Raw genomic sequence first — 14,743 nt, forward strand, 5'->3', positions numbered from 1 at the left:
ACACAGGGATGTGTGCCTTGTCGACTCTTTGTTTAGTTCTGTACTGAGACACTCAGCCTGCAAAGGCAGTGGGTGGGGGTCAGGGTACAGGGCCCCTAAGGGTGGCACAATAAGTGCTGCAGTCCACAATCCCAAAGAGGTCGAGGGGCTTACTCCAGATGTTTCCTGGTAAAGAGAAAAGGTCAGAAATCGGATTACAGGCCCATTCTGGATCTGCGAGCACTCAAGTCCATGAAACGGAGAAAAATTTCACATGTTGGCTCTCCACAAAATATATCCTCACCTCCGCAACAGGTTTGGATGATTTCGCTGGATCTTCAAGATGCCTATTTTCATGTACCGATAAGTTAGCATCACTGGCAATACGTACGGTTCGTAGTCAGATCGTCCCACTATCAGTTCAAAGTCCTGCCCTTCGGACTGAAGTCAGCTCCCTGAGTGTTCTCAAAGTGCATGGCGGTGGTGGCAGCTGCTCTGCGACGCAGAGGCATCTTGGTTTACCCTTACCTGGACAATTGGTTGCTGAAAGGACCCTCTACCCAGAGCGTGAGGAATCCTTTCCAGCAATGCTTAGGTCTTTGTCAAAAACTGGGCCTCCATGTGAACTTCGAGAAATCGTCACAGCTGCCCACACAAAGGATACACTACCTGGAGCAATTGATAGACTACGAGCAAGGAAAAGTGTTTCTTTCGGAGGAGAGGCAATTATTAATCATCCAGAAAGGCAGACAAATTTTAAAGAGCATCCTATTTTTATACAAACAAAATTGGTCTGAGTTCAGTCTTTGAGTGTGTGACATAATTTCTTGTCTGAGGTGTAAAATAAATGCTTAACACTATCCTCTGATGAAGCCTTACTGCTCTTCCACACTACCACAAATAGAGAGTAAGCTATTATCTACTTTTACCTCTGCCAACCTTTGGGGTTCCACTGGACTCTGTGCACGCTATACCTTACTTTGGTATAGTATATACAGAGCCAGCTTCCTACGGTATCTGTTCAAAGGTAAGGAATCTTTGGCCAGATGTTATCAGATGGACAAGTTACTTACTTTCATGAACACCTAAACTGGTAGAGACATGATACATCTGCATATTCCCTACCAACCCACCCCACCTCCCTGCACTTGTGATCAGTTTCCTAATGTCAGGGCTATTCCCCTTTAGTGCCCTAGTTGTCTAAACACACCACTGTCCGTCAACTTCATGGCGCCGTTCTTCTGGTGTGGAAATTTGTAAAAAGTATTGATGTCAGCGTGCCCATGTGGAGCCTATATTGACTATGCAGATGTCATGGGAAGCCTACCGACACCACCTATCGACGTGCAGGGGTGCTTCTCAGGAAAATTCTTCCTGATCCAGTTTGATGCCTGTTAAGTTCTACGGTAAGGAATGTGCGGCTAGATCATGTCTCTACCAGATAAGGCGTTACTGAAGGTAGGTACACTTGTCCTTCTTAGAGGGTGCAAAGAAATAAATCCTCTGCATATTGTACCAGCATCAAAATGGAATCTGTTTGGTGTTAAAATTAATGTCTGTTCTTCCTGAACAGGTGCTTAAAGTAAGTCAAGTTTTTCTTGATAGCTATACCTTAGTTAATATGGAGTTCCCTACAGACACGTTCAGTTAAGGAGCCTTAAAAATAGATAAAGCGGTAAAACACATTGAAGGTTTATTTCAAAGAAGGTTTTGCCTTTTCCTGTCAACCAATTGTGTTGCTGCTATCTCTTTTTCAGCAAACGCCGTTCCACTAAGAGACTAAAAGGTCTACATACATTAGATGTAGGAAAACAGTACAATTTTTGTTACATGTACCTCAAACTACAGAAAATGCTGTTACTAATGAAACTTCTGCTAGATGGATTGCTCAAATAAAACAAATGTTTTTGATTGTCAAGCTAAAATCATGACACAAAACCTAGGTCCCTTCTACTAGAATGAAATGTGAAGTGTTGGTTTTATGGGCAGTTTCCATAAATGGCATGGTCAACACACATTCCTTTACATCTGTGTAAAACTCCAGTCTCAAAAGAAAGCTGTTTTTTGTTAGTTGTGTTAAACATGTTTACCGTTACTCTTAGCTCCACATGGGTGTAATACTGTAACATAATCCACACACAGCTTGTGTAGCTAAAATGTTTCACACTGCAAAAGAAACTTGTACTTAACTGTAATTCAAGTTTTACATCCAACATAGAGGACGTTTTTGGTGTACTGCCGACTTGTTTTCGACATCAAAATGAGTCGTACTGGCTCTTCATATGGTCTGCACCCAGAGTACAAAATTTTATAACTACCGTCTGCACCTATTACTTGTTTCTTGATATGTAAACCAATGGGTGTCAGCACACTTTTATGTACTATGTAAAACATTTCCAGGTCTTATTTCTGTACATGACATTCTTTTCTCTTTCTAGAAAAGGTGGCCTGGAAACGTGCCGTGCGTGGCGTGCGAGAAATGTGTGATGTTTGTGAGACAACGCTTTTCAACATTCATTGGGTTTGTCGTAAATGTGGATTTGGCGTTTGTCTAGACTGCTATCGTATGAGGAAGAGCCGACCTCGAACAGGTAGGTTCTCTTGTTGGAAGATCGTCTTGTCTAATGCTGGAACTTATTTGGAATCAGTTGTTAGGATGTTTAACTACAGTTTAGAAAAATAATTGTTATATGAAAAAAGTCCACAATGTACACTGAAATGCTATTTTTAAGTTGAGCCTAGCGCAGCGTGCATGCGCTGCTCTATGGGAGGCTTCTTGTGAGCACTCTAAACTTCTCTGTGTGGGTCTGACTCCTCCCACACATTGAATTGGCCTTTGCGTGCGTCTTTCAATAATGAAAGTACGTAAATGGCCAAAAGCGTGCACCTGTCCCACCTCTTTAGCAAAGGTTCACTCCCTCAGCGTTTTGCTTGCGGGAGCGAGCAGCTGCGCACAGGTTGGCATCTACATTCCTTGTTTTTTTCCTTACAGAGAACTCACACCACTTGTGGGACACTGTTCTTTGTTAGGCGTGTTGCGAGCATTTTTTCTTTGATTAAACCCTTCCGACGCTTGCATGTGCACGCTCACTATATCTTCTTTATAGCATTGACTTAACATTGCCTTTTTTTACTGAATCCTTTTCCAGCCTGGTATTTTTCGTGCACAACATATCCCTACGTAATCAATCTTTACATTTTTTACATATCAACATTAAAGTCTCTGAAATATCACAGGTGGATGTGTAAGACTCCTTGGCGCCCATGAGACTTGCTCTATTTTCTATTATTGCAAATAATGGACTTCCCGACATTTTGAAATACGGTCCCTGCTTCTCGTGTAGTGTCAGAAAGAAAAACAGTGGGCTTTGTGCACAGCAGACAAAAACACAGCAGAGAACGACACTGCATGGACTGCATTAACACACCACATCTGGGGACAGCAAATTTCAAAAGCACGCTGGTAGCTGTGTTTGCCTATAGTTACTAGTCGATAGACAGTGGTTTGTAACCTCACAATTGGACTGGGAGCGCTCAGTACATGAAAACATAGGCCTAGTCCTCCCCCCACCCCCTTCACTGGAGGGCCTCACTGTGCCGGCCGCTCGGCCGCATTAAGGTTAACGGCCGCCTGCCAATGTGTGGCGTAACTTGCTGTGAGCGATTAGTTAATTCCATCAACCAACAATAAACAATAACTAATAACCGAAATAAATTTGGATTAACCACTTAACTTGGGTACGGAGTAGCCCGCTACCCGCAGTAAAGCACTTAAATGACTCTACAGATGTAGTAAGCGCTATATAAATACAATTATAATACAATTTGAAAAGTGTTTGGTTATGGTGATGTATTTAAAAAATACACTCTTGGTAGTAAGGTAGGATTAAGTTTAATAAGCATTCATTTTACTTCAAAAATAGATTTCAGAGCAGCAATTTCACAAGCACAGTAGATTTTAGCCCTCCTTTCAAACAGTACAAAAAGAAGCAGAAACACAAACTTTTTCATTTACACACTATTGTTTGTGGTCTCTTGGCTCGATTCAATCAACTTAAGCGAACCGGAACCGTCTGAAACTCACAGAATGCACAAGATTATTCAAAGAAAATCCAGGACTGAAGAACTGCGGCCTTCGAGACAGAGCTATCAGGGAACCATATAATATTGGTAAACCTACTGCATACTGGAGGGGAAACTGCCATTACAAAGCAGCTGTTACCACACATCCACACATAGCCTGTACCAGTGGCACAAAACTATCTTATATATATTTCTAAATCGGACTACTTGAACTAGTGTGCAGCAGTTGTATAGCTCTTCAATTCCTGGCTGCACAACATTTAGGAAAAAATGCTGCATGGCTAAACACTTATAAGGTCCCAAAGGCGAGACATATTAGCTATGCCAATGCTTGTTGTTGGGATCGAAATATAGGGTTCTTCATCATTGGAAGTTAATGATCACGACGGATCTATTATTATTTTAGCACACATTTTTAAAAAGGCAACATTTTAAAAAAATATTGGCCTCCTTTTTTTAAAAGCCAACTCAAGCCTTCAGGCAAGAAATGTTACCTCCTTCACTTTCTGAAACCCTTTTGTCAAATTATAAAATGGGCAGCCTGTTTTTAAGCCAAGTAAGCGAATCTGCCACCTTCAAGCAACTTGGACCTCCTAGAACCCAAAATACACAGCACTGGCCCGTAAAAACCCTTTTTCTTGGATCCTGCCCTAATGGAAGGATACAGATTTTGAATTGTAGCCTGTAGTGTCCTTCCGGGGGCAAAGGCTAGTGCATTAAATTGATGAAAATGCCCATGAAACAGAAGTTTCAGTACGAGTAAGGCTCCTGGTTGATAGTATGTCATATGGTTTATTTTTAATAATATTTCAAACTGCAGTCAACAATACCTTGTTTGGTATTAACCAATTATTTATTCTAAATAATATATGCTTGCACTAATATAAATCTATTTCTGATGGATACATCTGCCTTTGGATTCCTCTCCTTTTGAATTACCCCTTGCGGAGCATTCCACAGAAACTTTTTCATAGCTCTTCCACGTCAATGAGGATTTCACAATAGTACAGCTCCGCTCTCAACTCCGTAGGATGTCATCGGAGCCATAAGAATACCTCGACAGCATGCTGACTTAGGTTCCCTTTTTTCTGCTCCATCGATGCAAAACGGTTTTTCTAGGACTCCATTTCTTTGTAGTCTACTTTGTTGCAGTTGCGTGTTAACTTTTTCTGCACAATGGCAACTCCAAAGAAGCCTGGTTCTAAACCCTGTAGGCAATGTGGGAGGCCCTATGTCTGTTGCGTACCCCCATGAAGATTGCCTTTGGAGCCCATCGTATGACCACGACGTCGAGGAATGCTCGTCATGTCGTCGGATTAATACAAAGACTTTTAAGGAAAGGCAGGCTAAGTTGTTTATGGCCTGCAGGGGTGTGGAATTTTATGAAATATGTACTTGTCCATGGGACAAGTAGCTTCATAAATCTACATGTCCTGTAACAAAATCCACTTGTCCCTTTGGTGCCATGTAGTGCGCCGTCAAATAATGGCTGCAATCTCTTTATAGAAGAGCTCTGATAATAGCCTTTCTGGTTATGTCAGGCTATTACTATAGAAAGATTTGAATTTTGGAGTTTTTCACCAGCTCTTCTGTAATCTTTTCCCATACTGAGAAAGGTCGGCAATTTACCCCTGACAATGGCAGAAGTAAAGTTTCTTCCATGGCTGGGAAAAATGTGGTTGGAGAAAAAGTGAACTTGTAAACAGTCAACAGTTTTCCGCTGGGGCATATTCATATTTGCTCATGCTAAGATGCAATTCACAAAGATTTTCTAGGACTACGGTTTCCTGGCCTACTTAAGGAAATTCATGTGAATTCATGAAAAACGTAGATCTGCATGAATACAAAGTCATATATCATAGGTGCCCTTTGTGACTAACAACTGAGCCCCTAATTAAATCTGAGTTAACCAATACTTTGTGCTTTTATTAAAATGCTATCTCTTCCTATCTGTGAGCTGGCTTCATGTGTGCTCTTTTATAAAGTAGTTTTGTTCAGTGCCAGGAATTTCTATGGCAATATGGCCTTTATGAGACCAAATACCAACGGTCTAGTAAGAACACGCTGGCATACAGCAGCACGCCTACCTGATAATCCCAAGGTAGAGAAACGAGCATAGTGTAGGCCAAGTGAGTAACCAGAAAATTAAAATACCCACTACGTTGATCCAAAGTTCTTATGACACCAAGCAAGCAAAAAATTAATTGGAATCCTCGCCAGAATAACTCTCTTGTCTCTTCCATCTGAGCATCTATCCATTCATCCTTTAACACACTGATATCTAGCATTTCACCTTTACATTGGCCCCCATTCAGTCTTTTATCCATTAGCCTTTCACCAAACTGTTCGTCCGTCAGTCCATCCGCTCATCCATTTCCAAACCTACCCATCCATCTCCAAACCTATCCATTTCAACCATCCATCCATCTGCTCATCCATACACCCTCCCTTTCACTCATCTATCCACCCTCCCTTTCACTCATCCTTCCACCCACTCTTCAACCCATCCATCAATCCATCCTTCCACTCATCCATCCATTTATCCTTTACACTCATCCATCCTTTCGCTCTCTAATCCTTAAACCCTGTAACCCATCCATCCATCCATCCATCCATCTAGCCAGCCACACTTTCACTCACTCATCCTTTCACCCACATCCATTCATCGTTTCACAATTACGAATCTTTGTCTGCCGAGCCGCAGACAGAAGAGGCCCATCAAGAGCTCCGCCTCTACTGTAGCTGAAAAGTGTGGTGTTCATGAAGCCTCTGTTCAAAGCTATCCTGCCATCTCCAAACCTATTGACCCAACTGATCAATCCAGCCTTCCTTTCACTCATCCATCCATCCTTTCACTCTACACATCCTCCTCTTCACTCCTATTCATCCATCCTTCCACTCATCCACCCACCCATCTATCCTCCTTTTCACTCATCTATCCACCTATCCTTTCACTTCCTCCATTTATGCTTTTGCTCGTCCATCCACCCTTTCACCCGTATATCTTCCGTTTCGCTTATATATCCATCCACCCATCACTAATTCCTCCATCCACCTTTAGACTCAACTGTCCACCCATCCATCCATCCATCAACCCTTTGACCCACCCACCCATCCATCCATCCCCGCCCACTCAGCCATCTATCCACCATTTCCACTCAGCCATCTATCCACCATTCCCACTCAGCCATCTATCCCCGCCCACTCAGCCATCTATTCATCTACTCTCTCACCACTTAATCCACCCTTTCAATAAACCGTCCATCCTTTCACTCATCAATCCACTTTCGACCTATCCATCCACTCACCCATCCCTTCATTCACCCTTGCACTTATCCTACCATTCTTTCAAACATCCATCCTTACATCCATTCACTCATTCATCCATGTATCTTCCCTTTCACTACACTTTCATCCATCCATATATCCATCCAGCCTTTCACTCATTCATCCATATATTTATCCATTCACCCTTACACTCAATGTACGCATCTATCATCCACTCTTGCACATATTCATTCATGCATCTATACATCCACCCTTTCACTTATTTATACATGCACCTATCCATCAACCCTTTCACTTATTCATACATGCATCTATCTATCCACTCTTTCATACATGCACCTATACATCCACCCTTTCACTCATTCATTCATGCATCTAAACATCCACCCTTTCACTCCATTCATTCATCCAACTATCCATCCAGCCTCACTTATTCATCCATGCATCTATCCATTCACCCTTTCACTCATTAATGTATGCATCTATCATCCACTCTTGCACGTATCCATCCATGCATTTATATATCCACCCGTTTACTGATTCATACATGCATCTATCCATTCACCCTTTCACTCATTAATGTATGCATCTAAAATCCACTCTTCCATGTATTCATCCATGCATCTATACATCCACCCGTTCACTTATTCATATATGCATCTATCCATCCACCCTTTCACTATTCATCCATGCATCTATTCATCCACCCATTCACTCACTCTCCCACCCACCCTTTCAAGTCTATTATGGGCCTTTGTCTGCGGACCTGCAGACTGAAGAGGCCCATCAAAAACTCTACAGCTGCTGTAGTTGCTACAGCGGTGTATTCACAATGCCCCTGGTGCAGGCACAAAGTGAGATGAGAGGCCTAGTGCAAGAACAGAATTGGGGGTGGCCTTCGGCCTGCATGAAAGCCCCTGGGGAAACTGATCAGCTTTAATGTAAGCCCTCGATGAAGTAAGATCTGAGAGGCCAAGGGGAGCGGGTGAGGGATGTCAGAGTGCGGCGGAGGGTGGAGTGGTTCTGGCACCGGGTGTAACATAAGGTGTACAGAAAACACAAAGTGCCAAGGATGGGGTGCATAAGAAGGGAAATCAAATTGAGTTGAAGATGAGCAGGGATATTGGAGCCCTATGAGGCCCAGGAGTGGAGCAGAGAATACAAGGCAGGGGTCATACAGTTCAAGTTAGAGCAAGAGGCCAAGAGGCACAAAAAGCAGCCTCTTACTTGTCATTGCTGCGAGTGTACTGGGGCTGCAGAAGCTCGATGTGTGTCTCATGCTTAAAGATAATAAACGGACATGGGGAGAACCTGGAAGCCACACGAGCTTATCCAGCTGGCTCAAACTTTGAGCTCTGCTTTCTCATTTTATTGTTCTGCTCTGGGGAAATTAAAATGCAGGCCCCAGTTTTGCATTGACCTTTTCACTGCCAATAAACTGCTCAGAGCAACTTATCTACTGGCTGTGACCTACAGGGTTGAACAGCTGTGTATCTTATTACTATAAAACTGTCTACTTGTCCTTTGGACAAAATGCAAATTAAAACCTCTAGCCCTCCTAAGAAATCTAGATGTCTCGGGCGTCGGGAGATAGGAATTCCCCACCCCTGGGCCTGGGAGAGGAAGGAGAAAAGGGGTCAGAAGATGATAAAGTCGAGGTTGAAGGCCTCCGCACACTTCGAAGTCCTCCAAAAACATAAGCCGCAGCGTCGTGGGTCCATGCATCGCACTTCGAAGGGCAAGTCATCAAAGACGGTGTCTCTGGTCCTGGAGCATCATAGGGAGGATGAAATCTCGCCTTCTCCTTCATCTTAGGTGACTCCGGTGTCTTCTCGAATGCCTAGGGAAGCGCCTCCGGATTCTCCGATCCTTGATCTGGTGTCTCCAGCGCCACAACCAGGACCTGATTCACGACCGTGGCCTATTACGAACCAGACGGTTCCGATCCGTACCCACCTTTCCGGGCTCCAGGTGCGTATCCGTTGCATTTTCTAAATGCCATGTATGGCATGTTTGCTAGGACAGTTAACCCATCCGGTGCGCCTAGTGGCCCCCTGGGACTGCTTTCTTGCAATTGGGGTGTTACTCAACATTATGCCCAGGTGCCCTTCATGGAGATGGCTCCATCTTGGGGTCTCCTGAAGCCGAGGTTCTCACCGCTGATTCCATTCCAGGAGGTAAGGATGGACTACTCTCGACTCTGTCGGGCTTTGGTACTGCGCCGTCTCAGTTTCTTGCGGCGCCGCCGGCCGCTCTTAAAATGCTTCCTTCGCAGGCTCAAAGGTCACCGGCACCGCATCTGGCGCTGCTGACGCAGATTCGTAAGTTGTGGTGAAGGAAAAAGGAATTCCAGGAACAGGAGCAAGCTGAGGGAGAGATTCTTGATACTGTGGATGACTTGGAAGGTCTTCAGGAGGCCGGTGGCTGGACACTTCACCAGAGTGGGAGCTCTCTTCTGCCAAGGCTCTTCCTTCTCAGGAGATGGCCTCCTACCACTCTGTTAGCTGACCTTCTGGATCTAGTTACCCACTGCGGAAGTCAGATCTAACATTTTTACTGAGGTTCTGCTCTCCCCTTCCTCATCGGTGGATCCTTTGCTTCCGTTCAACGAAGCTTTGATGGGATCAATTTTGGAGGTTTGGCAAAAGCCATTGACTGCCCCGGCAGTGTCCAGAACAGTGGCAAGGCATTATAAGGCTGCACCTGGGGATCTGGCATTTTTATCTTCTCATCCTTCACCAAAAAGCTTGGTGATTCAAGCTTCATGTTCCTCTAAGTAGTTGGCAGGAGCCTTCCCCTCCACTCTGGGGGATTGGGATTCCAAGAAGCTGGAACAGTCAGCTAAGAAGGTGTTTTTATCTGCTAGCATGGCTTTGAAATCTTCCAATGCCACATGCTTGTTAGGACGATATATCCATGCTTTGATGGACACCGCTAAGTAGGTGGCTCCTAAGCTGCCAGAAGAAGTTTGTGGTCACTTCATGGAGGTGCTGGCGGGTGCCCAGGCAGCAGCCTGTCAAGTGATCTAGCTGGGTCTCGATACAGCGGACTCGGTTGCCAGGGTGATGGGCTCTTCTGTAGCAACCAGGAAGCACGCCTGTGTGAGATCATCTCGATTCTCTCTTGATGTTCAAGCCATGCTGCTGGATTTTCCCTTCCATGGCTCCAGACTCTTTGGGGAAAGACAGATGCAGCTCTGCAACATTTTAACGAAAGCAGGGCTACGGCTAGATCCTTAGACTTACAGCCCCAGAGTAGTCGTTTAGGATGCAGGAGATTTTGTGGCTGTAGGATGGCAGCTCCATTTCGAGCTACAGCAGCAGAACCCTCTGTGTAAGTCTTACACAGGGAATGGAAGAGGTCTGCCAGGGGCTGCTCTCTATCAGGTCTCTTCCTCCTCCCCCTCCCCTGTCCCTCTACTTGTTGTTCAGGGAAGCAGCTCTAGATTCCCCATCTTGGAGCATGTTGGACCCATAGGAGGCCGGGTGTCCAATTTTCTACAAAATTGGAAATCTGTTACATCAGATCTTTGAGTTTTAAATCTTGTAGAAAATGGGTAGGCCCTTCCTTTCCATGAGTTTCCCCCTTCTTTCCATCCTCGCCATGTGTTAGCAGGACCATCAGTTGGTCCTGCAGCAGGAGGTTCTTTCTTACAGAAAGGTGCAATAGAGTTGGTTCCAGAAGAGGAAAGGGGTCAGGGATGCTAACCCTGGTATTTCCTAAGCCCCCAAAAAGGACGGTCAATTAAAGACGATCCTAGACCTCAGGATCTTGATTTTTTACCTCAAATAGGAGAAGTTAAAGATGTTGACCCTGGCTCCCGTTCTTCTGGCGCTGCAGCAGGAAGACTGGATGGTGACTATCGATTTTCATAGGATCCGTATTTTCATATTCCCAACCAGAGTCGCATCAGAAGTATCTCAGTTTTATGGTGGGATCTCAACACTGTTTGCGGTTCTTCCGTTCTGTCTTCTATCTGCACCACGGGTCTTCATAATGGTGATGACAGTGGTAGTGGCACATCTCAGGAGGTTTGGGATTTCCTGTTTTCCCCTATCTTGACGGCTGGCTGCTCAGCAAAGTCGCCAGAGATGATGCTGCATCATCTGCAAGTAACACAATCGTTCTTCGACTTGGGTTTTTCGATAAATCTACCCAAATCTCACCTAGTGCTCGCTCAGCGCATCCTGTTCATAAAAGCAGTACTACACACTAATGTGAGTTGTGCTTTCCGGACTCCTCAAAGGATTTTAAACATCCAGGAAATGATCCCAATGTTTTAAGATAGAGCGGCGGTTCCAGTCCTGAAGGTCTTGCGCCTGCTCGGTATGTTCGCTTCCTGCATACTGTCGGTCAACTATGCATGCTGGCACATGAGGGCACTCCAGTGGTGCCTCCATAGGCCATGGTTTCAACACAACAGGGATCTGAGGGAGGTGGTCATACTCTCCAGAGACACTGCAGCGGATCTGTAATGGCATAACTGTCTCGAGGGAAGCCCTTTCAACCTCCTCCACCGGTGGCCACAGTAATGGGTGCCTCCACTCTTGGTTGGGGAGCTCATCTGGGGGATCTGGAGATCAAGGGTCTTTGGTATTCAGAGGCGAGATGGCTCACATCAATCTTGTGGAATTGCAGGCGATAAGTTTGACTCTCAAGGCCCCCCCCCTACCCTTCGTAGTCCGTCATTTCTGGTCCTGATGGATCACACTAACGCAATGTGATACATCAACAATCCGGGAGGAGTAGGGTTGTATAGTCTCTGCAGAGAGGCTCTGAGACTCTGGTCCTGAGCTCAGGGCCATCAGATTTGTGTGATTGCAAATCCTCTGGCCGGGGTGCTGAATGTGCGTGCGGACAGTGTCGGCAATACTCTGCTGATCACAAGTAGCGTCTTCATCCGTAGGTAGTAATTACATTTTCAGGATGTGGGGATTTTGTCAGTTGAACCTGTTTTGCAGCATGAATCTTTCTGGATTTACTATGCTGTGCATTATTCTGCGGTCTAGTGGTTGGGTCCGGAAGCGTAGTCTTTTTTTGAATTTTTTAATTTTTTTTTATTTTGTAGACCAGGGTGGGTGTCGACGTCCCACCTTTTGGTGTCCTTCCTGTGACGTTGGCATGCTTCCTGCCTTTGGGCGCCATCTTCAGATTCTTTTTTCCGCCATTGGGTCTGGATCGTCACCGAGAGGTTCCATAGTTTTTGGAGATAAGAAGAGGGAAAAGACTGAAAACCACGAAAAAGTATTGGAGAATACATCACGAAAGCAAGACCACTGAACCGGGACGACGAAGAACATCAAACTTCGACGTCCAACGGAGAATGCTCACACAGGGGCACCCTGAGCGCAGGAATGGACAAAACACCGTTCAAGTTCTGCTGAAATTGCCACCACAGGAACGCGCAGAAGGACCAGCATCCGGTTTGCAACCTCTGCCTGTCGGTCGACCACAAGAGCAAGGATTGCAATACCTGCTCCATTTTTACCCCGAAGACGCTCAGGGTAAGAGAAAGACAGAGGAGAGCCAACTACAAAATGCAAGGCCAAGGTCAACCTCCGTCGCTCAGGGACTTGGGCCTTTCCAGTGGGGAAAAGGACAACATCGCCGAGGGACCAGATGACTACACGGTCGTAGAAACAACAAAGGAGGTATGAGAGATGTCGACCCTATAGACCCCGACAGACTCTCGAAAATCTGAGTCACTCTCGAAAAACAGACGAAGTCCTCGAAAGGAGCACTGGCACCAAAACATTTGATGGATGCAGCGGCATCCAGGAACAAACAGCCCAGAGGATCCTTCGGAAAGGACTCCCAGTCAGAGGAATCCCAAGACAAGCGTAGGTCGTCGAAGCACTTACCTGAAAAGGCACGCTCGACGCTGAAGGAAAAAGACCTGAAGGCAACTTAGACGTTGAAGAGATCTTCCGAAACCCTGGACGCCGAACAGGCCGCCGAGATGGAGGGAAGAAGAGAAGGCTCGAGGCCATAATGGACAACCTCCTGCAAAGGGAAAGGGAGTTCGGCGAACGGATGAACAGGTTCACCATCCCATCGAAGCTGATGACCATCGTCGAGATCGAGGACGAAGAGGAGTTCGACGCTGAAGAGCCGCCAAACTCCGAAGCCCCAAGAACACCAAGAGTAAGAGGGCCTATACTATTACGAGGTAGAAGATGTGGAAGACCAGCAAACAAGTTTGGGCTCTGCATCCTCTGTTGCACAGGACCTGGATTGGCAGGACCTAGACGCTGAAGGCCCGGAAGAGGCCGTAGAAACGTATCCTTCGAGGCCTTTGCCGCCAGATGACATTGGCATCTACAATATGGTCATCAGGAATGCGGCAACAGCATATGGGGTGAAAACTGGAGAAAAAAATCAAAAGCCTGCTTCCTCTTAGAGATACTGCTTCCCACATAAACGAGGAGTCCATTCCTACCCATGCTCTCAAGTGTCCTGGACCAGTGAAGGGAAGCATTCAAGGAGCCATCAAGCGGCTGGTCTGTCACACCTAGGACCGAGAAAAAGTACAAACACTCCTCTAAGGATCCACCATACATACAGTGATCCATCACGGCTGACTCCATCATTTCACCAACAGCCAGAAAGAGGGCCAACGTTCCCACAAACTCGGACCCACCACCAGACCAGGAGAGTAAGGATAGACCTCACTGGAAGGAAAATAGAGTGGAATGTAGCAGTCCCTGGCGCATTGCCCACTCAAATGCCCTACTCAACAGACATACGTACCAGGATTGGGAGGAGGTCGGACAGCTACTCAAACACCTCCCTGAGCAATACCAACAGAGCGCAACACAACTGGTGGAGGAAGGCAAGAACATAGCAAACTCCACTGGAACTGTTAAGGGTCTATAAGGAGATATCTTCCTTATCTGCGTCAGCGGCTCCGGCTGTGGGATCAGAAGAGCTTTGCAACAGTGTGGTACATTTCTCGGACAAAGTGGAGAAAATATACTCCACCTTCCCTGACTCTGCACGTGTAGGAGAGGAGGTGGCAGAGGAGACAGATTTTTTGTGAGGGTGAAGGGTTGAAGAGTTTTTCCATGCCCCACCCAGAAGAGTTAATTAAAATCTGTGTTAATATAAAATCGGGCTCTCCTAGAGACCCGGCGCCCCCTAAGGTACTGAGAGGGAGCCTGGATAGCCTGGGGCCATATATTAGACACTTGGTGGAGACTTCTTTTAGGACCTGTACAGTACCAGGATGCTGGAAGAAAGCTGTGGTCCTACCGCTCCCCAAGAAACCTCATATTGGCCCAGACCAACTAGATAATCTTCGCCCCATCTCTCTCCTGCCATATTTTGCCAAGGTCGCAGAGAAAGTGGTAAATATGCAGCTGACAGCGCATATTGGGCGATTCTGTCTCCTGCA

At 45.8% G+C, this 14,743-nt stretch overlaps 1 protein-coding gene across 1 annotated transcript in view; it reads left to right on the forward strand.

Moving 5' to 3' along the window:
- KDM3B (lysine demethylase 3B) overlaps positions 1–14,743 on the forward strand; it is a 1,298,224-nt gene that overhangs the window by 616,547 nt on the left and 666,934 nt on the right. The window contains exon 11 of the mRNA XM_086931831.1: positions 2,418–2,570. Within this exon, the coding sequence (XP_086787957.1) occupies positions 2,418–2,570 (153 nt within the window). The remainder of the gene's footprint in view (positions 1–2,417; positions 2,571–14,743) is intronic.

Source organism: Lissotriton vulgaris, chromosome 7 (genome assembly GCF_964263255.1).
Source record: "Lissotriton vulgaris chromosome 7, aLisVul1.2, whole genome shotgun sequence".
In the NCBI taxonomy this organism is placed as follows: domain Eukaryota; kingdom Metazoa; phylum Chordata; class Amphibia; order Caudata; family Salamandridae; genus Lissotriton; species Lissotriton vulgaris.